A 26,022-nucleotide genomic window follows, 5' to 3' on the forward strand; every position below is an offset into this window, starting at 1 on the left:
ACAACATAACTCTCCAAATTATTCAATCGTTTGTGTTGCAACACTTTATAATTTTCAGGGTTTTAAATTGTCAAAAAATGCATGTAATGGCTATCTTAGAGCATGCTAAATGTTCAGTATTACTGTTTCCTCACAAATATCATAACTAAGACAAAAATTTGCGAATCTGAAACAACTTTTTTTAATTTTGTCAATTTACCAAAACCTGATGTGCTTTACGTTTCTGGCTAGTTTGGTTCTCCTGTTACATTCAATTGGTAGAAAGCTTCTTGGCGCAATTCTTTCTACATTTTGTGTGTGATTTTCACCCAACAAACAGAATACTTATCTGCAACTGCTTTCGCACTGGTTGTCAACGTTTTACAATTGGGTTATTTTGAAGGATTGATTTCCCTTTGTTTAAAATGAGAAAAAAGAGCTTCTGTGCACAAGTTCGCTTATTTAAATCATTAATTCATCTTTGTCAAATGTTACCAGAATAATTTTTGCCAAGTACTACAAATAATATTGTCAAGGCTTCAAGATTGTGTTATATTTCAAGAGGTTATCTTGATTTGTTCAATGTAATTAATGCAAGGTCTTTGTGGCGGCGATTCTTTCTATCATCTGCGACTGAATTAACAGACAAATCGAAACCACACTGGATTTTATTATTTTATTATATTTCCTATTTGAGAGCCCGTAACAAAAACGTATTTCACAATGTTACACAATTTCACTTACAACAAATAAAGCTATATTTCAAGAAACTTAAATATTTAACACAAATAGTTGCCGAAATAGTTCATCAAACTTTATGATAATCCAACTTTTAAATTAATCCAATGTTTTAACTAAGGTCGAAAACATGAACTCCCAGTGTGACAAGCGTACAGGAGTATAAATACTATTATTACTCTTTCCACTAAAATATATATGAAAATCAGCAAGAATACGAAAAACACAAAATACATGAAGATAGAAATGTAACCTTATGATTGACCTAATTGAAGACAAACTACCGGAGCTACAATGCAGAGGCTCTGCTAAACTCCGCCGGAAGAGTCCAAACAAGTTGAAACTCCGCCATATAAACGTACATGTTTATGTGTATTAGCAATGTTTAATATTTTGCGACACTCGGGCCGAAAACTTAAAGACATTAAAACAATAAAATACTTTTTTTCATTAAAAAAAAATTGTCTTTATAAAATAACATTACATAACATAAAATACAAATTTGTTTTTAAACTAAACTTTCCTTAGCACTGTTTCGGTAATGAAACGCTAGTGTAAACCAAAAGAGGCCTTATACATTTTACTGTGAGAAATCATGAACATAGCTTGAAATTTTATTTTGAACATCTGCAAAAACGTCCATTAAATTTCTGTTCATTGGATTGAACGCATCCGAGTAAGCAACTGAAGCCGTACGGTTGACAGACGCTATATGGCCATTCTGATATTGTGTTGTTGTTTTGAAATTTAAGTTAATAAATTCAACCTTTTCCTTGATGACGTCATTGTCGGTTTTGTCACTGCTGTCTTCACTTATCACTATTGGACTGTTTACTGAACCTGAGGTGTTATATGTAGAATAATCTCCTGTCAATAAATGTTCTCTCTCAGATTGATTGTAAATCTCTTCAAGTGTAATGATGTCTGTGTTCGGTGTTGGAATGTTTTTGTCAATAATTTGCGTATGTAGTAACGGTACAACAGGCAACTGCAGTTCCTGAGATATCTTTGAATGGGATACTTTGTCATGCGGGTTCTGTGACACATGGTCAAGCCAAACTTACACCTCCGTATCAAGGGCGTCCGACTGTTTGGCTGTATGTTTGTTCAAATTCTTCTTCGTCCGACGACATGTCTTCATAGATATTTGTATCAAGGGGTGTGCATAACGGAAAGGCTCTATTGTTTGCGTGTTCCATTTGAACAGCATTTAGATGAGTTGTTGGCTGCGAACAATAATAATAATCATTGTTGTTCATGTCAGCCATCTCCAAAACGAGATCCGATACAAGTTTCCTGGCTTCTTTTTTGCTCACGTTATGAACGTTGGTTAAATGTTTTGACAAAAATATGCTTGATTAGGTGTGAAGTTAGTCCCAGTTTGAGAAACACTGCAAATGTTCATCCTTTGAGAGGTAGATAAAAACTAGACAGTTTTAATGATAATAAATAGTTACCAGAAATTGATAATCATGATAAAATTCAAAACATTCAGTTCGTTGTTTTTTTCATGCGCACATACCTACCTTGTGTGCTATTTTAAATATGCTACATGTACATTGAATATTGTTTGAATATTTTTTATGATATATGTGTTATGTTTGTATGTTGATTAAATTAAATGAATGAACGATCATTCTCATTGTTTAGTTTAGTAAACTGTAACTTTAAGCGATTTTTACAAAGCCTTTTCTTTTCCAAGCACCGTTATACATGTAAATAAAGCGTTTGCGGTCAGAAGTAAACCATCACCAATAGAAATAGTGAAAACAAATAATAACATGGATTACTCAAAACCTGCAATTACTCGAGCATTGAGGTCAGTCCCGTGCTATCTTAAGTTATCGCAGTTTTACTGTAGTATATTACACAATTGTTCGTCATGTTTGAAATTTCGCTGCTTATTAGTATAACATTTATTAAACTACATCTTTACAGTACAACTGCTTAATAGCATATTTTGCTTTATCAGAAGCGCCTCGTTTTGGTCGCGGGCAGTCAAGGTTAGATTTGCTGGTGTGGCTTTCTTTATCAATAGGTGTTCCTGAAACTTCCATGGGATAGAGCATATTGAGTGGAAGACTGAGTATTCACCCAGATGCCATGCGTACTTTGGCTGATCAAAACTCACCATCATTGCGTTTTACCAAACTTTCTAATCGACCCAGCTTCAAGCTTTCACAGGAACGTTATCCTTAACAAGCACAATGTCACCTACATTAGGGGTTTATTCTGATTGTATGCGTCCCATTTTTACTTTAGTTTGCGTCCTTTCTCGAAGACTTAATAAGTACTCGTCCCTCCACAGATTCCAGAATGAATTCAATATTTGTTGTCCCTTTTTCCATGTTTCAAGTAGTCTTTGTGCAGAAGATATGTATGGGCTATAATCATCGTCAGCATCAGTAGTTGTTTCCGGTATTCAGATGTTTGGATTGAACATTACTTGGAGTGAGTGTTATTTTCGAGTTAATGTTGTCTCCGACGTAAACCAGTGGTTGAGAATTAATTACAGCTTCAATTTCTTCCAAGATCGTTTGCATTTGAACCACTGTTAGTAATCTTCGACCAATACACTTTCTTAAATTTGGCTTAACCAGTCCAATAAGTCTTACATAGAAACCGCCAGTCCAGGGCGCTAATTCTACAATTAACTTCCATTTGATGCCTTTGTCTGAAATGTAATTCTGAATGTCATCGAATAGAACACATCACTGAAACATTTGCGTTGTATGGATTGTATCCACGTGGTTTTGACTTGCTGAAGTTCGTAGCTTTTCGGGGCTCTGGTATGGACTTGAGTCTTTCTCAATTTCACAAACTGGATACAAAATGCCGTGAATCTTAATAGCTTATTGACTAAGGAAAACCTTTCACAATCGATTTCAAACGGAGCTTTTACACTTGGGACAATTTTCTCATTGACACTGCAAATTTGTTCAATGACTTCTTCAGGGTAAATACCTCTTTCAGATTCAGGGTCACACTCTATGTCCTTATAGGTGACCCATTCTTTATGTGGTTGTTGGAGCCAAATAGGTCCATTCCACCAGAGGTGGCAATTGTTCAAATGATCAATAGTTGTTCCGCAACTTGCCATGTCAGCAGGATTTTCCTGTGTACTGACATAATCAAAAACGATTTCTTCTGTTTTCTTAATCTCTTTCACTCTATTTCTCACAAACACTGATGACAAGTTTTCAGCTTCAATCCAGTGTAACACACATTGAGAGTCACTCCACATGTGCATGCTTTCAATTGCAATTCTCAGCTGTTCTCGTACAATTAGCCTTACACACCTCACGCAAATTACGACACCCATTAGCTCCAATCCTGGAATTGTAAGCTTCTTTATTGGTGTCAGTCTTGTCTTGGAAAGTACTAAATCAGCTTTTGATTTGTCCTCAGATTCTTGGTGCAAATAAACAACAGCTGCATAGGCTTTTTCAGATGCATCACAAAAACAGACCAACCTATATTTAGGTTGTGTGTTGTGTTTAAGAGCAATGCACTGTACAACTTCAGTTTTCGATATTTTTGACAACTTTGTTGATTGATGCCCATGTATCTGCATCAACATTGTCTAGCTCATCATACCATTCAAGACATTTGCTCGACAATGATTGAAGGAGCACTTTCCCCAACAAAACAATTGAAAAACAATCCAAGCGGATCATACATGCTATCAGGTTACATGGCTAAGCTACCTTTATCTCCAAATTGGAGTGTTTCTCTGAACTTTTGCAATGCAATTTCGTCATCAGTTATTTTTGGATCATCCGTCACGCCTATTGATTCCAGGTTCCAAAGGTCTTGTAGATTTGGCTTTCTTGGCAAAGCACTATCAACTGAGACAAAAGCGCTTGTATTCCCTATGTCTACTTCAGGTGTTAAAATTAACATATTGCTGATATAATGTTCACTTTCTTGTTAACATGTTCTACCAGTGAGCATACATCCTAGCTTTGAACTAAGCAGATACAGACCTGGTTGCAATTCCATTTTTTGTGGAAGTACAATGTCCAGGTAATAATTATTGCCTATCAGTAGCTCTACAAAATTGTTAAGTTTTGTCCATAATTCAATTTGATATTCAGCCTGCGCAGTTGTCAGATATCTGCTAGATCTTGTTTCTGGTTCAGTCACCATTTTGGGATTCATTTTTGGCACCCTCGATCTGTATTGCTCAACAGGTTTTGATAAAGGAGCTTTGCTGGTGTTGTAATCTTTATCCTGCTTTGCTCTTTCATTGGCGATGATATATGTTCGCCGGCGTTCCCTGAGTTCCTTTACTGTCCATCTTTTTTCTGGACCTTTCTGTTTTTCTAGTTGAAGGAGTGTAGCTCTTGGAAGTTTGGAATTTTAACATTGAGACGAACATGTTCTGGTTTGTGTTCTCAAGCAAAATGGTTAAACTTCGCAGATGCTTCTCCAAAGTGTCTAAGAAATGTCTTAGACTCTCAGTTCTTTTGCTAGGTGGAGTAAGGTTCATCATCTTCTTGTAATGAATGTCAATTATATCCTGCTTGTTGCAGTAGTGTTCTTTTAATATTTCCACAGCAATCTTGTAATTGTAATTGATGAGCATTAATCCTGCGATTGCTGCTTTTGCTTCTGCTTGAAGTTTGCTTTGTAGATAACTAAACTTTTCCACATAGACAATTTCATATTGGTGTGAATTGTACACTCAAACTGGTCCCAAAATTCTGTCCATCTTATAGGTCACCGTTAAATGATCTTAATTCAAATTTAGGTAACTTAACAGTTACTGGATGTTCTTTAGTATCTTTCATTTCTTTTATCATCATGTATAGGAGTGAGCTTGTCGGTCGGTCCTTCTGTCTGTCTGTCTATTAAGTGTATGCTCTCTAATTGAAGTTGTTTTAATCCGATCTTCACCAAACTTGGTCAGATGTTGTATCTAGATGATTTCTAGGTCAAGTTCAAATATGGGTCATGCAGAGTCAAAAACTAGGTTACTGTGTCACTTAGTGCATTTTAAACGTTCAGCATGGTGTCTGCTCTCTAATTCAAGTAGTTTTCCTCCGAGCTTCACCACACTTGATCAGAATTTGTATCTAGATGATGTGTAGGTAAAGTTCGCACATGGGTTATGCCGTGTCAAAAACTAGGTCACAGGGTCACTTAGTGCGTTTTAAACATTGAGCATGGTGTCCGCTGTTTTATGTTTAGACAACATGCAAAATATTCTTTGTCAATGTCGCATGTTGGGGTCAAAGCTCTAGTTTTCTTAAAAATTAAATCGCAAATTCTTACTGTAGCATTTCTGCAACAATGAACCTGTGTCAGATTTATTTACGCAAAAATTTCATCCTATGCTATCAGTGTGTTTTGATTAATTGTACTTGTCAATAATGCAATAACTTAAAGCATCATATTGAAGGTGTTTTTATGCATGTAAGTGTATTATAATTAATTCTAGGCTAAATGTAAGGTTCTGCAAGCCTTCTATCTTGAGTAAGTCCTAAATCAGAGCTTCAGCACTTGATGAGCATGGAATAATTTGAGTAAAGCCTCTGAATTTCTAATGTATACCTTAGAATATTGCCCTTATATTATTAAGCAACAATCAGGATTTAAGATTTTTATAACTTTTTGTAATCCAGTGTCAACCTATTGAAAAACATTTATCTCAAAGTATGTTTGTGTAGGTATAAATCATCATGTGACATAATGTTGTCAAAAAGTTATTAGAACAGTAAAAAAAATATCAGCCTCTTATAGATTCAAAAGAGTTTTAAGTAGCATTTAACTGCACATAGAACCTAACAGCATTAAACAATAAATTAAATTTGACTTAGAAATTTTTGACAGATCTCAATTTTACTTTTTAAATGATTAATTGCCTTGATTTAAGATATTTTAAAACAAGATATGCATCAATGTGGCCAATCAAAATATACAAAAATTTCATTTTCTGAAAAAGTCAGTTAGAACCCTTTTGCTTTCATCCAACCTTTTATAAATAATTAATATAATATAATATTTTCCTCAAGAAATAGCTTTTTGTTTTCAGCAAATGCCTATCAATAAACAGTGGTGTTACTCTAAGACATTCAAATTCTCTGCTATTGAGCTGTTATTTTGGGTTATGTCTTTACAAATTATGCAATTACATTAAACAAAATTAGTAGACTTGAAGGACATATTTGTGCCAAAGAGACTTGAAGGACATATTTGTGCCAAAGAGTCAACCTTCCTTGATGAACATTTGTCAAGGCTGTTTTGTTTTACCCATTCTTTATTCATGCCATACAATACTGCTTCCTCAATATCATGCCAACAAAGACAATCCCAAATTGTTTGTATAAGTTAATCACGATACCTTTACAGAGTTACTGTTTGTGATATTTTATTTTTAACATATTGGTATCATTATTGTTTGGGTTCATTTGAAAGAATTGTCCTGTTGTACAAACAGTATTGTTACTACAATTTTTATATTTAAACAGTCATATTCATTAATTGATATTCCCAACCAAACAATTTTTTTATTGATGGACGCAAATGGATGAACATGGAAATAACAGTAAAATAACAAAGAACTATTTCACAGAAATATTTCACATTTCACATAACAATTTATATGGCATACAATCTTTGTACATATGAAAAAAAAATCAGATAACCATAATGACATTTAGGGTATTTTATTTCTTTGCATGTCCAAAGATGCCCAGTGTTTCTAATGTTTTTGGTACAATTGATAGAGCTTGTCTTCTTGGTGATTTTTTATTAACCTCTGAAATGTTCTCTGCTTTATTCTCAAGAGTGTTGAAAATTGTCCCTTTTTGCATGATACAATTTTCAAAGTGCCTTTCATTTGTAAGGTCCACTTTAAGTCGCCTGTTCTCTGGCTGAGCCCTTGGAGTATCATTTGAATTAAAGGGGCTCTTGTTACCATTGGGATTTTGTCTTGGAGTGCAATCTTGTTCTCTAGGCTGGACATGGATTCTGGTGCTAATTTGTGGATACTTCTTCTCAATCTTTCCTCTCTTAGCTGCATATGTTGACTGATATTGTTGTTTGTACTGAAACTTTCCTTTAGGATTGTCAACCCTGGAATCAAACAGTTCATCCTCCAGCTTTTCTACAATCAATTTATGCTCTTCTCTCAGACAATCTTCCCTCTCTCTGAAAAGTTTACCCATTTCTTCAATTTTAGATATCTTCATTTCTATCTCTTCATTTGCTTTATCAAGCAATTTCTGAAGTTCTTCAATCTTCTTTTGCTTTTGATCACAGCTTTCTTTGAGGGATAAATTTGTGCAGACTTGTTTCTGAATTTCTCTCTTTAACCTATCATTTTCGTCTAAGTTATTCCTGCACTTGTTTTCCAGCTTAATGATGTTGTCAGCATATTTATTCTTCTGCTCTTCAGCAAGTTTCACTCTCTCTTTCATTTTTTGTTTACTTGCTTTCAAGCTGATAATGTGTGTGAGCAAGGATGCTTTCCTGTCCTTAGCTCCAATTGCCCTGGAAAGTAATTAACTTGAAATTATAATGTTGGTTCATTAAATGTATTGTAAGAAAGGTTTAATGGCATATATTATAATTTTGGACTTCTTTTAAAATAAACAATCTTTAAAATATAGTAATTCTGATATAATAAGGGATAATATCAGTTTAAAATAAGGTATTTGGTGGACTAATATATAATTCAGTAAACTGAAAATTTCCAGTGAATAGTTTATTTACATTTTCGTTTTCTTTTTTAAACAATTAAATTTTTTTATAATTTAAGATATTTCTTAAATTCATTACAGTGCTTTGTAATATTGTAAATACTCACTCATAGCATTTCTTTTTTATTAACATAATGACATCAATCAAATTATTTGATTTTATGAGAGTAGTGACAGAAGAATTTGGTATTTATTTCAAACATTTTGGCAGTTCATTATGTTGTATATACCCACTTGTAGCATTTCTCTTCCATTAACATCATGTCATCAATCAGGTTCTCCACCATTTCATAGGTGACGGGCCCTGGGCTGTTGAAAGACAGCTCTCGAAGGTTGTTAATTGTCACATGGGACTTGAGCTTCATGTACACATTGGACAGCCATTCCTGTATTATTCTTGTTTTAAATTCCTCTGAGATATGCAGTTGGCCAGTTGAAATCAGCTGACCTGCATCTGATTGGTCAGTCTTATCTCTTAGTTGCCCAATAACTGCTGTTGATTGGCTTGTTTTATTGCTGCCACTTGTAACTGTAACAATAAGGCAAAATGTGTTTTGCAATACTGGAAATAAGAAAACCCAATATGAAATAGAACTAAAGACATCAACATAAAAAATAAAACATGGACAATGAATATCACCGACGATTACAGCATATTGCGTTCTTAACACTGAATTAATGTTTCTTGTAGGCAATCAGAAAGCATATACAATTGCAGTTCACAGTTCAATTCAATATGGATATCACACATGGCATTACAATATGGCAAATGCATATTGAAAACAACAAAACTTATGGGTAACTTATAGCAGTCTTACCACTAGTGTCTTGACTTAGTCTCCGGACTGCACAATCATTACACTGACTGAACATCACTGCATTCATCTCCAGGGACTTTGTTTGACTGTCTAAACTTGATGTGGACCCATTGGTGCTGAGACTGGTTGTTGACATTCTTCTTTCATTTTCTAATTGTACAATTGTTACAAAATAAATAAACAACATAGTAAAAACTAACAGAAAAATAGTAACTTACATCTTTTAAGTACATGTATTACTTTGAGAAGGATTACAGACTTCAAGCTAAAGGGAAACAACTCAAATTATGTTGGCTTATCTGTTTTGTCAATTTATGTTTTAATTATAATACCTCAAATGGCTTTAATAGATTGAAAAATCCAAATACACAAAAAAATTCGTTTGACAATTTTGATGCCGGCAATGTTTTAAAATTATTTCTGGTGTAGAAATCTGTTAAACAATTACCCCAATTTCTTTAACAAATCAAATACATTTCTGATTTATAGCACAAATGAACACAAGACAAGCTAACAATTTATTAACAGTAAGGTTGGGCAAATTATTTTCATACCAGCATCTGCTAAGGCATTGTATTCTTCCATGAGCATAACAGCCACAAACCCATGGTCCTTCTGGAGGGAAGCTATGAAGGCTTCGAAGGCTGTAGGTCCCCTTTTCTTCAAGATGGACAGAAATCTGTCAATTTTTTCACCATTGGTTGATTTAGCCTGAAATTTGACAAAGGATTAGTTCTCTATCAGAGAAAGATTAGTGCCTTATCAGGAAACAATAAATGCAATATCAAAAACTGATAAGTGATATAACAGTGAAAGATATGTACTGTACCAGGAGCAGACAAAAGCTGTAGATTGAACAGATGTAAGCTATATCAGAAACAGGCAAGTCCTATAGCAAGAAAAGGCAAGTGTGATATCAGGAGAATATAAGTACTATATTGAGAGAAGATAAGTGTAATATCAGGAGAAGATGTGTGTGATATCAGGAGAAGATAAGTGTGATATCAGAAGAAGATTAGTGTGATATCCGGAGAAGATGTGTGTGATATCCAGAGAATATAAGTGCTGTATCAGGAAAAGATATTGTGATATCAGAAGAATATAAGTGCTATATCAGGAGAAGATAGTGTGATATCAGAAGAAGTTAAGTGCTGTATCAGTAACAGACAAGTGCTATATCGGGACAAATTATTTGTTATATAAGAACAAAATAAGTGCTATATCAGGTCAAAATAAGTGCAATATCAGGAAAAGATAAATAATAGATAAAGATAAATTTGAGATCAGGAAAAGATCAATCATATCAGAAGTATTCATATATGTACCTGAATATCCAGGCTCATGTCTTCGGTTAAGATATCCTTGCTCTCGAGCTCATCTAAGATGCTGGTCTCCAGCACAAGATTCTCCTTGATAAGTGCTTTCTTTTGCTTAAGCACTTTTCTTGCAGTAATGTCCATATTGACTTTGTCACTTACTTTTTTATATAAATTTTGTTTTATTTTGTCACTAAATTTCGTACATTATTGTCCACTTCCTTTTAAAAATATACACTAAGTACATTGGTTGTTGTTTATGTTTCAATTTTGCAAAATAACATTTCTTGTTGACATTTTAAGTTTTGGAAATTGTAAAATTTAACAATTTTAGTATCTTCAATGTTACCAACATTTAGTATTGGTTTTGTTTTGTTTTTATTATTAAGATTGCACTTATTATTGCCATTAAAATCCCTTTGTGTCATGCAGCTCCAATAAGTTTATTTCAAAATTTGCTGAAACTTTTCAACTAAAAAAGACCCTTTCTGAAAACACTCTGGATTAAAGCCAACAATAAACATTAAGTTAAAACAAACTCATTTTCTGTTTTAAGTTTTGTATAATGTAAGTCTTGTCAATACATAATTATGAACAAAATTATGCGATTTTAAATTAACAATAAAGACAGGATAATACTACTGGTAACAATAACATTTAAACCAATATCTTATTGTAACGACGGTACTATTAGAGCAATTAAAGGCAATTTGTACAGGATAAGTGTTGCATAAGAAATACAAGAACAATACTACTGTTTATTACAAAACAGTGTATTCAAGATATAATTGGGTAACATTCACGTCACTAGTCTTAACATCTTGACCCATACTTGCTGAACCGTACTTAGACTTAAGAATAAAGAATAGACTTAGAACCAAGCAAGATATTTGCAGGGTTTTAATATATAAAGGCTTAATTTTTGCTTGTGTAAAATATATGAGTGTCCTAAATGATAAACTGTGTATTTAAAGATGTTTAATCCAACGTTAATTAAAAACAATTTTACTGATATTCTATTTTTTTAAAGTTTTAAGAATATTCTTTTTTTTTTTAGAAATAAGTCTAAAAATTGGTTGATGAATATGGGCCCTGGTAGTTATGATTGATATTGGTTACATTTGTAACATAATGTCTGTCTTCTAAGAAAATCTAATGAAAGCACTTCAGAAGCATTAAATGTATATGAATGAGTGTTCTCCCTTGAAAGATGACGTTCTTACAGTAAAATGGATAGTGTCTGATAATTTTGTTATTGTTCAACAAATAAAAATTTCATTTATAATTGTTATTAAAGTGTCCTACAATTGATCTTTCTCTCAAATGATCATTTATGTTCTCACTGCCATACCAAGCAAAAGACGTCCGACCTCGGACATTTCCAAACAAATTTCCCGAGGTCTGGTGTCATTTCAAATCTGATGGTCCTCGTGTCAGAAAAAAAAAGACATGTAAAACTTGTTTTGGTTGAAATGAAAAAGAAACTTCGAATCTTTCAAAACTATTTACTGGTATAAGTTTATTGTACTTTTATGGATGGTTTTACTAACAATTATATATAAAATTCTATAAAATTAAACAGTTCTTTACCAACCATTCGAGCCACTTTGCTATATCTGTGCTGGTGACATTAAAAAACTCCAATTGCTATTCTCAGAACCAGTCAAATCTTGCATGGAGTTTTGTGATGTAAGCGAAACACAACATTGTTTCATAAGTTGAAATTTTGTTTAGTGGTTAAATCATTGTGATGATTGTAAAGCAAAAGCAAGTAATAATAAGACCATCCCCTGGACCTTTCCAACATATTATGAGACAGTAAGCATTTCAAGTTGCTGTCAAATTTCATCAAGTACCTTAGTGTATAATATATATGCTGTTTAAAAAATAAAAATAAAGTTTTCTTCACTTTTAATTCAAAATTTTACCATATGTTATGAAGAACATGACTATATTTACTATATTTTGTATTAACACTGTATTATGTGAATTTGGAATAGGACATCAAACTGGGAATGGCTATTTTGGTGATTTTCACAAACAATACTAATCATTTCAAGGTCTAAATATATTTTTGTAATATTTTATCTATACTTCAAGCTTAATAAGCAATTTTCCATGACTTTTTTATTTACACTGATTGTATTTTCATAATTTTAACTGTATTTTAAAACTGTGTTGATGCTCATAGACACAGTTTTCTTTTATGAGGATTAAAAAAATTCATAAAAAATCCACTTGTGTAGAAAAATCAATTTAAATGAAGCTATTATATATGTTTGTCTTTCGCATGGCTTGCTTTAAGCACTTGTAATTACATATTTATTGTTCACTCATTCAAGGCAGATATTGCAAAAAACAATAGCAAAGTAGTTGTACAGGTTCAATTACTCTGATATCTTTGATTCCTCTCACAACTTTGTCCTTTTTTAAACAAGCTTAAGTGTTTGTTTTGATTTAAAGTAAATATCAAATTATACAAGTTTGAACAATGATTGCTGAAGTAATTTGCTTTCTGACATTTAGTTTGCAAAGAGCAGTGAAATATCATAATACTGGGAACACTATTCTCCAATTAAAATTCAGTTTCCCAAGGGTTGTCGAAGGTTTTTGCTTTTTTGAATAAGCTGAGATGACATCTTCAGCATCTCCCTTGAAGCCAGATTGGTGAGTGATGCTGACCGCTTGGAAGCAGCCTTACTTTTCAGTGCAGTTTGTCTCGACCTTCCCCTGCTCATTCCACCCTTGTCCTGTTTATAATTCACGACCGGAATTTTCCCGTTCCCATTTGGAAGGGTTGGACCTGGTCCATTGGCAAGGATTTTCTCAGCTTCTTGTGCGTGTAGAGTACCAAAATGAGCAGAGGGGGACTCCTCACTGTCATTATTTTTGGATATATCTCCAACAAACGTCACTCGTTTACTCGACCTGTCCTTACTGGAACTTCGTTTACTCCCAAGTGACACATTCTGTCCATTGTTTGAAAATTTAAATTCAAGTTCTTTTTCTTTCTCTCTGGTTTCTCTCTCCTTTTCTTTATCAATCGGCCTGCTTCTGTATGGCTTTACAGCCTCAACAATTCTTTCAGAGCTGATATTATCTGCAGAAGCCCGCATAAATGACCTTTCCTGCCCTTGATATAAAAATGATTGTCTCTCCATTTCAATCGTTTTAGCACCTGCACCTCTTAAGACGCCGTGTGTAGGAGAAACAGCAGATTCATGTTTATTTCTAACACTTGAATTCACACTGTCCTTTTCATCATCATGGTTTGCAAGTTGAGCTAAAGGAAGTTCTAATTTAATATGAGTTTGGTCTTCCCTGAGTTTGGCCAACTTCTTCAAATTGTCTGATTTCTTCAGCATTAGATTCTCTGTTTTTAGGTTTTCATTTTCAAGTTGCAGTCTTTTAACCTCATCTCTAAGCTGTTTAATTTCACTACTATTTGAATCGTAATGTAAAGCTAGATACGAACTTCGAAGCTTGTTCTTCTTAGAAGTATCTGCCTCCATGACCATTTTACGAAGTTCATCTATGATTTTCTGTTTTTCCTCTCGTTCACTATTTATAGCTTGAAGCTTGGTGATTTCTTCTTTGAGTTTGTTGACTTCTTCGTTTAAGTGGTTGACTTCTGTAGCCTGAAGTATAAAAGAAACATTTTTTCTTATACTAATTTCATTGTTGCAAGCAAGCTGATCAGTTTTTTTGAAGAGTTATTTTATGTTTTCTCAATTCATATATTATCACTTTCACACCTCTTTTGGGATTTCTAACTCAGTTAGCAGACATGCCTTCTGGGTTATGTGAGTTTCATACTTGGTCCACCTGCTATGTTAATTGTACTGCATTTGTTATGAAATGAATAATATTTCTCCATTTTTCCCATGACCCCTATTCAAATAGGACATTTGTCAGCTAGAGACATATGTCTGTGCTGGTAAACTCCTCGGATAGCTAAGAATGTCAAGGAAACTATTAAGTGACTGCTTTAATTGGGCTTAAACACTTAAATTTAATTTTGTTACAATATCTGGTAGGTGTGATGACATACCCATAATTGTGTGGCGATATGTCATAAAAGCCTTTCTACTGCCATAACTGCTACCTTGCCTACCTGTGGTTCAAGTTTGGCAGTTGTCAGTTACTGACGCATAAGCATGTTCACTTAGTAAACACCCCCCCCCTCCCCCCACACACACACCAGGGAAAGTGTGAGTTGGTTTACTGAGCAACGTGATTTATCTGAAATACTGTTAAAACCTGCAAAAACCACAACTTCACCAACAAACAAAGAAACAAACATACCTGGTTTCTACACCTGTTTTCCAGTTTACTAATGTGATCTGCATACTTGTTCTTCTGTAAATCCTTGGCCTTCAGCTCTTGCTCTAGCTCTCTCTTCGCTTTCTGGAGGTTGATGATATGAGAAACTATTGGGTAGTTGCGATCCTGAAAGATAGAGTGACAATTAGTTAAGTACATACACAAGCTTGGGGGTTTAAAAAAACTAGGTGTTTATTTAGGACATGACTGATGAGGAGAAAAGTTTCAGGGTTTTATTTTTTTTCCCCAAAAAATTCTGTAAGGGAAATTCATTGATTCTTTCAAGGACTATGTATATATAAATAAAGAAACAACAGGAATTTTATCAACAGAGAAATTCTTTTTGTCCCCTACTGGTTTCACCGGAGGGGACCGATGGTTTGCGCTCTGTGAGTCTGTCTGTCTGTCACACTTTTCTGGATCCTGCGATAACTTTAAAAGTTCTTCATATTTTTTCATGAAACTTGGAAAATGGATAGATGGCAATATGGACATTATGCCTTTTATTTCATTTTGTTTCTATGTCAAAAATTATGGTTGATATGGCAACAAATAGACTAGAAATACTGCTGAAAATGGTGGTTTTCTGGATCCTGCGATAACTTTCAAAGTTCTTTATATTTTTTCATGAAACTTGAAACATGTATAGATGGCAATATGGACATTATGCACATCATTTCATTTTGTTCCTACTTCAAGAATTTTGGTTGCTTTGGCAACAAATTAAATAAAATCTGACAAATGTGGAATTTCTGACAATGGTGGAGCCAGTAGGGGACATATATTGCTTGGCAATAGTCTTGTTACTTTTGTGCTAGTTATTGTGTAATGACTTAACGATTGATGACTTGTTACAGGTTCATGGAATTATGCAAGGTCGAAAAAGTAGTCACAAGCGTAATTCGTAATGTAATGTCTAATTGTTTTGCCAGGCTTATGTATATGAAGGTATTAACAAAATGCTTGTTCATATACACAAACATAACTAACAATTACATTATTTGATTATCAGCTATTCTTTAAATAGCATATGCTGTTGACCACTTGTTAATTATGTGACTTGTTTATGAAATAGATTTTTTTTGCTGTATAAAATACAATCCGCATTTGAAACGTCTTTATGATGTGCGATGTTTGGCGGGACTATTGGATGTTGATTTTTGACAGTCGTAGCTGTTTAATCCAGCTGTTTCACGTCTTAAATGACTGTTTAATCCATAAAATGCCATAACGAGATGACCCGAATGAATACACTTCCTTTATTAAATTGGCTGATTTGAGCATAATCCATTAGAACTTTGGCAAAATCACCGCCTCTTTGTAGGATAGGATGTAACAATGTTCAGTGTAGGGAGATGCGGACTACTCTCTTCATGTTTATACTTAACTTAGACAAACATTTTGGCAAAGTTACAATTACGTATTGCCCGTACATTTCATCCCCAAGACTTTCAGGGTCAGTGCTTGGTAAGTTAATCATCAGGGGAAGACGGAATGCACTATTAATCAATGCCTCATGTTGATAACAAAGTATTTCTTTCAAGATATCAAATAACACAAATTTTAGAGAAAGAAATGAATGAAAACCTAAGGCTAAATGCCATATGTCTTGTGTCCATGATAAAAGGGACATCATTTAATTATTTAGCCACACATGTGTGACATCTGCAAGCCAGAATAGACTTATTACATTTGGCAGTGTGCTTTTAATATAGTGTGACTTCAATTTTTTTATTGGAGAGTATTGTGGTTTAGTGTTCCATTTAAAGGACACAGTAAGATTTTTAAAGACCCGTGTGGTGCGTAAATGGGTCTTATGTTATATGCTGTCCGCGTAGCTCCAGTCCAGCCTGTGCATCTGCCAATCTTGTCAGGATATGCCTGCTGAAAAAGCTACTTTGGAGATACCACAAAACATTTGTGTTTTTATAGTGGAAAGCGTAGCCCTAACCAGACTGTGCAAGTGCGCAGGCTGGACTTAAGCTACACTGGCTGCATATGCCATACAACCAATTTACTCATGACGTGGATGAAACAGTGTAAATTAAATGTGTGGAAAGAAAACTGGGTCTTTATCAAATATCAACAAACCATATGTTTCAATGACAAAGAAATAAATGCATTATTGTCCCCTACCGATGAAACCGGAGGGGACTTATGGTTTGCACTCTGTCTGTCAGTCAGTCAGTCTGTCAGTCAGTCTGTCTGTCACACTTTTCTGGATCCTGCGATAACTTTTGAAGTTCTTCATATTTTTTCATGAAACTTGGAACATGGATAGATGGCAATATGGAGATTATGCACGTCATTTCATTTTGTGTCTGCGTCAAGAATTCTGGTTGCTATGGCAACAAAGAAAAAAAAATACTGACAATGGTGGAGTTTCACTGGTAGGGGACCATATTGCTTGGCAATCTCTTGTTAACCATGTGATTACACATATGATGTAGTAAACATTTGTAAAATTATGTGGTTTAATAAAACAGCATATCATAACAAACATTTCATGGGGTGCGGTAGATATGCGACTGTTTAGTGAAAAAATAACACAACAATTCTTTAACTGTTGTGTTTAATTTAATAACTTAGAAATGTCAAGTCTCTACCTTTATTTCAAAGTCAGGATATACGCCAAATATATTTAAAAAAATAATTTTTGTTTATTATTTTAATTTTTTTAATCTGTAAAATAGTGTGAACTAATGTTTTGTTCCTTACATATGAATTTATGTTAAACATAATGTGAATGCGTCCAGGGGCGTAGCTGCTATAAGCACAGCAGGACGGGCCTACAATTTTTTTTTAAACATGAAAAAAATAAAAATGCTGTCACTTCGAAAAACGCATTAAAATGTTGACCCTGAGGGGGTGAGGTGTTGGAACTCTGCATTTCATATCGACATAATCTTCAGACAATGGATTCTGGTCGCGTTCAAAGGACATATCTTCCAATTATCAACTCTACTGCTTTCTATGTGCATAGATTCTAGCTCGCTTCTTTTCAAGGGACTTGAACAAGTTTACGTAGATCTACACGTATCAAATCGTACATGAGAAGCACCATGTCTGGTGAAAGGCTGTATGAATTAGGACTCCTACACATTCACAGAGAAACAGATGTTTCGATCGATGAAATCATCAACACATTTGCCTCGGTTAAGTGTAGAAATATTGATTTCATGTAATTGATGCACTTGTTAGAACAACTAGTGTAATAGATCGACTATAAAAAAGTTTTACACTCAACACGTTACGGTGCCGTTATAGACATGCAGACAGTATTATTGGAAAGTATTTCTATGGTTTGACTTGTGAATAAGTGGAGTGTTACACTTTTAAATGTTTCTCTGTTCCATATTGTTTTAAAATTTAGTTCTCTGGTATAAAGATAATACAGTAAAATTTAGTTCTCTGACATTGAGATAAAACAGTAAAATATCACAGAAAAAACAGGCCAAAGTCTTATATTTTCTTATCTTATTATTTGTCTAGATATGCTTTAAATCTCACCACAGGAGTTATAGGATTTACAAATTTTCAGGGGGAGGACCCTCGGACCCCCCATTTTAATGTATCATATCCGGGCCTACATCTCAAAAAATGCTAGCTACGCCCCTGGCGTCCAAGTAAAATAATGACTGAACTAGGTATATTACAAAAGAAAACAACTACTATAGCTTTACAAGGCTTGAATGTCTAAACCGTATTGGTCATAATTATTTAGATAGGTATAGAATATTTGTTCAGTGTATTTTATATTAAATCCTTGTTTTGGGCCGTAATTTGAGAACAGCTAAATAGTTGCAATCAATGCAGTATATTTTTGTTTCAAAGCAAGCAATATTGAACAAGCAAATTATGACAACTTGTCTGATCTGAATTATGGTTTATCGAGTAAGCAAGTAAAGAAGATCCACTTGATATTTATTTTTTCAGTTATTTGTCAGCAAGCATTTTATTTGAAGTATTTAAATTATTCACATTTTTGGTAAATCATAACTTATTACATTTGAGGACAATTCTGTAAAAGCTTACAGACTTTCCCCACCCAAAGGTCGTTTTATGAATGGCCAAGTCTTTAAATTTTAAAGAATCATCTATTTCACAAATAATATATTTATCGTTTCCAGACCTTTCCATCCAGAAGCATATGCAATTGTGGGAAAAGTAGATTTATTAAGAATGCATACCTCAAGTCTTCAACTTTAAACTATTCATATATTCAGCTGAACATTTTGTATAAAGATTCCTGGGCTCCCCCCACCTTTTTTACAAAGAATTGCATGCAATTATTCACCTCTTTTGTGGCTTCAAGCTGGACATTTGCACCCAAAAGCACATGGCATTGTTAAGAGATCCATCTTTAAGGAATGTTCACATCAAGTTATTAAATTCATTTCTCAAACATTCAAAACTTAAGCAAAAGAGTGGTTATCTATCTTAAATTTTGCAAAGGACATTTTAATAATAGACACATTGAGACTTAAAGAATATCAACTATTCATATGTTAAGCAAAACAATTCAAAACAAGAATGCTTTTTTGTAGTGGATATGGTGTCCACCTAGTGTCTAGTAAATCATATGTTTGATCCCCACCACTTTTTTAGTAGCATTCTTCAGATCTTCATCAAAGAAACCAAGAAATGGTTCTTCCCAAGGAATCGACTCAAAAGCATATTGATAAGGCTTTTAATGCAGTTCAGTTAAAATTAGTAGGTTTTAAGAAATAAGTAAAAACAATCTTTATTTAGCTTGAATAACAAGTTTCAACTGAATTGATATTAAACTTTCCCGTACTTTTCCCCCTAGAAGTGCATGACATTGAGCGAAGGTCATCTCATACTCATCTAAAGCGTGGAACACGTCCTCTACCAGTTTGTCCACCATTTTGAATGTGGCTGGCTCTGGTGTTGCGAAGGAATGCTCTCTGGAAAACATGGTATGATAGAATGGGCGGGTCTTGTGATCAACTGTGATTCAATCCACATTTATAGTGTAATCCTGGAAATGAAAATGGAGGGGTGTTCGGGCAAAGCAGGAGTTGTGTTAACCAGGCCAGGTGGTAGACTGAAGCATATAGAAGATTGATGTGTTTGATTCCCAGCCAGGCATCCTGTTTGGCTATTGTTAATTAAATCATTTATGGTCAATCTTTCCTAACCTCAGCATCAAGTAGGACATTAGCCAGTTACTGAACTTAGTAAAGTTTACCCAGCTTGCTCAGGAAAAGAGTGAGAAGGTTAAGGAACTGTGGTGATATGACTGTTAAAATGGCAGAAATTCCACACAAGCAAACAGACAAAAACATTTCGAGGGTTGGGTATGAGACTTCTCAGAGAACACAGAGTGTAATCATTCTTTGTAGGCAACATTCAGGCGACATTTGAACAGAAAATACCCAAAAGCAGTAAGTGTGGTCATGGATCAGTATTAGAAGACGCAGCATGCTAATCCTTGATGACACTTTTTGCACATGAATTCATTCTGGTTTTCATAAGAAATTCATAGGGAAAACTATTCTCTTCTAATTAAAAAAGTTGCTAGAGCTCCACCTGGAAACTCTTAAGTGAAGTCTGGTCTTAAGATGGTAGTATTTTTAGTATAAGTTAATGCAAAGTATTGTAATAAGATCCCATTTTTCTATTATATTTTAAGTATTATGCATGTTTAACACACAAGCACAGAACTAGGTTACCTTGCACTGCTCATGTGCATCTTTGCCTTCAACTTGGTGTACAGTGTGTTAAGATTCTGTTGCACAATACTGGACGTCATTGCATGGTTGGTGGTAGAGATTGACAGTGAATGTCGCCTTTCCGTCAGCTGATCTCGTGTTGGCTGCTTTGCGAAACTTTTCTCAATTAATATCTCAACATTCATTGGTGTTTCTGGAATATTGAGTTTGAGCTCAGATTTGTCATCACTTGGGTTGTTCTCCACTGGTTTCTGTTGTTCTTTGTGTTCTTGGTTTCCCAGACCTGCAGATTTTGCCATTTCTTCAGTCATTATCTTGAACTCTGGAAACATAAGTTTTGAAAGTAAAAAGCATGTGACTCCAGACTGATCCGATCAATATTAAATCAAATAAAACAATCCCACCATTATTGCCTATACATTTAAATGTGCATGAAAAACATTTAAACAGTATTTTTTCTGTGCTTTTTTGCAGCTTTAAAAAATGTATATTAATGCACTTGGATATATACCTAAACACATTTTAAATGCACTTAAGTGTACCATAAATACACAAATATAATACGCACTTTTTTACCTGCCGAATTTTTCTTCAAGTAAGGGGTGCGTATTATACATGAATGTAGAGCAGATCAACATTTTTTATGTGAAATTTTCAACTAAATCATTGTTATTCGCTGTGTGTCAGCCATTTTGAATCACACCATTACATTTAAGGGGGGATACTGTGCTTACAGTAATTAAATGTTTTCAAAAACAGCGTCTCTGTTTCTTTCTTTTGCAATTATGAGCGCTTGACCCGGGTGTCAGGTGTTATTAATTGCCCAAGTAATGAACATAAAACACAGAAAAGTGCCACTAAAGCTGTGTTTAATGTGTATTTATGCACATTTAATACTCTTTTTCAAGAAGATCACCTTTATCAAAGTCGTGCTCTAGTTTCTCCACTTATTGCCCCTACCTTTGTCATAGTTGTGCTCCAGTTTATCTGCCCCTATTATCGTCCCAACCTTTCTCATAGTCATGCTCCAGTTTCTCCGCCCCATTATTGCCCTAACCTTTGTCAAAGTTGTGCTCCAGTTTCTCTGCCGCCATTATTGCCTCTACCTTGGTCATAGTTGTACTCCAGTTCCTCTGTCCCCATTATTGCCCCTAACTTTCTCATAGTGGTGCTCTAGTTTATCTGCCCCATTATTGCTTGTACCTTTCTCATAGTGTTGCTCTAATTTATCTGACCCATTATTGCCCCTACTTTTGTCATAGTTGTGCTCCAGTTTCTCTGCCTACATTATTGCCCTTACCTTTCTCATGGTCATTTTCTCTGCCTCCATTATTTCCCCTATCTTTCTCATAGTCATTCTCCCGATTCTCTGCCTCAATTTTTGCCCATACCTTTCTCATAGTACTGCTCTAGTTTCTCTGCCCCCATTATTGCCTGTGCCTTTCTCATAGTCTAGCACCAGTTTATTGGCCCCCATTATTTCTCTTACCTTTCTCATAGTTGTGCTCCAGTTTCTTTGCCTCCATTATTGCCCCTACCTTTCTTATTGTCCTGCTCCAGTTTCTCTGCCCCCATTATTGTCCCTACCTTTCACATAGTCTTGCTCCAGTTTCTCTGCCTCCATTTTTGCCCCTACCTTTCTCATAGTCTTGCTCCAGTTTCTCTGCCCACATTATTGCCCGTGCTTTCCACATAGTCATGCTCTAGTTTTTCGACAACTTATTGCCCTAACCTTTCTTATTGTCATGCTCAAGTATCTCTGCCCCTATTATAGCCCCTTCTTTTTTCATAGTCCTGCACCAGTTTCTCTGCCCACATGATTTCCCCACCTTTTTCATAGTTGTGGTCCAATTACTCTGGCCTCATTATTGCCCTAACTTTTTTCATGGTCGTGCTCCAGTTTCTCTGCCCCATTATTGCCCCTATCTTTCTCATAGTCATGCTCCAGCTCCTCTGCCCCCATTACTGCCCCTTACCTTTCTCAAAGTCCTGCTCCAGTTTCTCTGCGCCCATTATTTCCCCTACCTTTCTCATAGTCGTGCTCCAGTTTCTCTGCCAGGAAGGAGGAGTGTTTCCTCACGGCCTCCACAAACACTTGGAATGCCCGCGGCCCCCTCTTGGGCAACATCAACAGAAGCTCAATTATCTTCTCATGCTGCGTTGACTTGGCCTGACAAAAAATATAGAGTCATAGTTATGATTATGAGCCTTGCTCTGGGTAAACAGGGTGCAATTCAAGAGTGTCATTGCAGATTTGTCTGCATAGACTAATCAGGGATGACACTTTCCCCTTTTATTGTATTTCTTGTTTCAATAAAGTCTCTTCTTTGCCCAAATCAAGTTTAGGCTGAAAGTGTCGTCCCAGATAAGCCTGTAAAGACTGCACAGGCTTAGCTTGGAAGACACTTTAATCACATTCATTTAGCCCTTATTTCCCAGAAGGTGGCTGAAAACTCATTATCATTAATTTACAAAGTTATGCTTTTTGCTTGTTTCAGCTGATTTCACCTTTTTAAACGTAAAATTGCTAAATGAGAAGTTGTTAATTTTACAGGATCTACCGGGGTATTTAAAAGTGACGAGTTTTGGATACAATCCTGTAAGGGAGACAATAAGTGTGTTTCTCTCCCTTGAGATGTGTTCAAAATCACACCTCTGATAAAATTACTCAGTGATCTACTGGCTGTAAAGTGTTAGCAATTGTATCAGCAGGTTAAATGTTGAATGCCTTGAAACCTGACATCATAGCCCAAACTGAGTAACCTTTCAAATATGTCATGACACATCTTGGCTGTGAAAACCTTATAGCTATAACCAAAGATTCGTTAACTGTAAAATAGTCTCAATGGATTTCATAGTATAGTGCTATTTGCATTTGCCTAGTAAAAAGCTGTTGTCCTAGGAAACTTCTTGCAAAAATGTTATATATCTGTCAAACATACAGAATGATCATGAAAATGATTAATCATATAAAAAGCAATACCAACAATCAAAGTGCACAACACATTTCCATCAGGACCGAAATATATCTCTTATCCTAAAGACAAGGTGAATATTTGATCAATGAATATGCTTCAATACAAACAAAACATGTACAATAACATATTACTCATTATTTAAAAATACATTAAACAGAAACTACCCCTGTAAGTTGTAAAATCCACACATAAATACACAAACAAAGTACCCAAATGTACATGGCATGATCTCCAAATCCTTAGCAGTGTTTAATACATTTGAATATTTAAAATTAAAACATTTTATCAGTGATAACCATCATAAACATGCCAGCTCATAGGCACAATCATTAAAATGTTGTATATTTGGGTGGGCTATAATAAGCTTAAGTTAATAAAGCTTTTCTGCTTTTTAAATATGATCAAGTTAACTTATAAGTACATGACTGGGCATTGACTAGTTCATGCATACCTGGACAAAAACTGCAGATCTAAATGAGATTTCTATAAGACTTTTGTTAAGGTCAAGTCCATTCTCTGACATTATATTTGCTTGAAATATAATGGCTTTTTCTGAAAGATTGTTCTTATCCATACTGTATCTAACATTCAAATGCAATTAAAAAGTTAGTTGGCATATATTTTATATTGAACAAGACATGGTGTTAAATGCAAAAACCTAAGGGTGTCTAATGTCTAACTATCCAATGATTTAAGGATTTGAACTTAAATTGAAATCAATGCAATAGTTGAGTGTGTAGCTGTTGGTTCAGCCTCACAGTTGTATAGGAGATACACAAGTTGTACATTAAATGGTAGATAAATGTTTAATCTAGCCAGTAAGCTCAGTTGGTGAAGAGCTGCACTACAAAAATGAGGATAGCGGGTTCAATTCCTGACCAGCCACATAACATTTGTTGAGGTCATTAAATCCTTTCTAAGGCCATTCTCCCTCTACCTTTGATTCAAGCAGGGCAGTTGTCAGTTACTTGCATTAGTTCGTGAACTTAGTACTGGTAAACCATCTAGCCCAGGAAAAGTGTGAGTTAATGGTTGAATGAATGTGATGATATGACTGAAATACTTACCAATTGAACTTGCTCAGTGACCCATTTTGAGGCATTTGTAATCAATTAAGACCTTGCTAACAAGACTCAAGATTCAAAGGCTTGCATACACCCATTTCTCGTTTTTGTTAAAGTTTTAAAGAAAATGAAAATGGCGAAAATCAAACTCAACAAACTAAACAAACAATTAAGATTACTGTACCTGTATGGTCTGGACCATGGTCTCGGTGAGAACATCCTTCTGTAGAAGGAAGCCCAGTATGTCAGCATCCAACATGAGATTCTTGAGAATGGTGCCGTGCTGGTTTCTTAACACCTTCCTGTGAGCCTCATTCATGGCTGCAGAATTGACTTACTTAGCAGGGAACCAGTTCTTACTTACCAAGCAGGGAACCAGGTTTTTTTATATCCCATTTGCATGTGTGTGGTAATGACGACAAGCTGTTGTTTTATGCTTTTTTTTTTCAAACAAACTTTTCTTCTTTCTTCCCCCCACTTTTTTTAAACACAAAACCGTCACTTCCTGTGGGCTTCATTCGTGATTGCAGAATACCAGATCCTTTACTTCTCTGTTACATCCATAAGCTTATTAGAATGAGCTACTTTTATGTTTCATTTGAAATACCATTTTCTTTTTTTCTGTGTCAATACATTGTCACTTATACATTGGGAAATGAAAAGCAATGAAATCTTTTTGATTAAAATTCAGTTAATTATTGTCTTTGCACACCAGGTGAAATTGAATCAAAGTGTATGTTTGGTTACAATAAAATAACACATATTGTTGTTGAAAAAATGTGTGCGTGTTTTTCCTTGATCTTTATTTGGCTTCATATGACACCATATTAATGTTCGGTGTAAGTTATTTCGTCTGTAAATAAATGTTTCACCTTTTATGCAGTTTTATCCATTCAGATATAAAAGTATTTCTCTTTTAGAATGTGGCAAGTATTTAACATTAAATAAGGTGCATAACATTAGGGCTGTCACGATTCACCGGTATACCGGTATATCGCGGTGTATGTTGTGAAAAAAATCGCACCGCGGTACGGCGTTGCCGCACCGGTTTTTTTAATATTATTATATTAGCACAGATATAAATACATTACATAATTATTTTGATATAGATATCGTTTTGAAAAATGTAGAAGCGGTTCAAAAGGGCTAAATAAATAATCCGTTAATATCCAGGTCAAGCAAGCGCTTCCACTTGTAGATGTTTAACTTTCATGTTTAAAATACGGCAATGTATGGGTCCGTACCATTTTTGGAATTAGGGACAGATTTCCATTGCAAATAAGTTCATAATTATCCAAAAGATGTTTATTCTATTTCTTATTTTCTTTCTTTAGTATATCGATCGTTCAAAGCATGGCACTTCCGAATCATGTTGTCTTAAGATTCTGAATAAGTCGAGGAAGA

At 34.7% G+C, this 26,022-nt stretch overlaps 2 protein-coding genes across 5 annotated transcripts in view; one reads left to right on the forward strand and one right to left on the reverse strand.

The window, feature by feature from the left end:
* Positions 1–26,022, forward strand: part of LOC127871974 (uncharacterized) — a 341,340-nt gene that overhangs the window by 177,341 nt on the left and 137,977 nt on the right. The window lies entirely within an intron of this gene.
* Positions 12,062–25,572, reverse strand: LOC127871980 (putative leucine-rich repeat-containing protein DDB_G0290503). Of its 2 annotated transcripts, none has more exons than XM_052415308.1 (6): positions 24,803–25,572; positions 22,602–22,746; positions 20,577–20,898; positions 19,679–19,808; positions 14,863–15,006; positions 12,062–14,195 (listed from the first exon to the last, which is right to left on the reverse strand). In XM_052415308.1, the coding sequence occupies exons 1-6, from the start codon at positions 24,935–24,937 to the stop codon at positions 13,140–13,142; spliced, it is 1,932 nt and encodes a 643-aa protein (XP_052271268.1). In that variant the 5' UTR covers positions 24,938–25,572; the 3' UTR covers positions 12,062–13,139. The 2 variants fall into 2 exon arrangements, with proteins under 2 accessions (XP_052271268.1, XP_052271269.1); XM_052415309.1 differs by lacking the exon at positions 24,803–25,572 and adding an exon at positions 23,764–23,847.

This window comes from Dreissena polymorpha, chromosome 3 (genome assembly GCF_020536995.1).
Source record: "Dreissena polymorpha isolate Duluth1 chromosome 3, UMN_Dpol_1.0, whole genome shotgun sequence".
In the NCBI taxonomy this organism is placed as follows: domain Eukaryota; kingdom Metazoa; phylum Mollusca; class Bivalvia; order Myida; family Dreissenidae; genus Dreissena; species Dreissena polymorpha.

Bases quoted from the DNA above. Each gene is read 5' to 3' on its own strand.
- LOC127871980 (XM_052415308.1), bottom strand. From the start codon at position 24,937: ATGAATGAGGCTCACAGGAAGGTGTTAAGAAACCAGCACGGCACCATT. The intron at 15,007-19,678 runs GTACGGGAAAGT...TCTATCTTTCAG, and splicing joins ATGCACTTCTAGGGGGAAAA to GATCGCAACTACCCAATAGT. The intron at 14,196-14,862 runs GTATGTTTGTTT...TTTATACTTCAG, and splicing joins AAAACAGGTGTAGAAACCAG to GCTACAGAAGTCAACCACTT.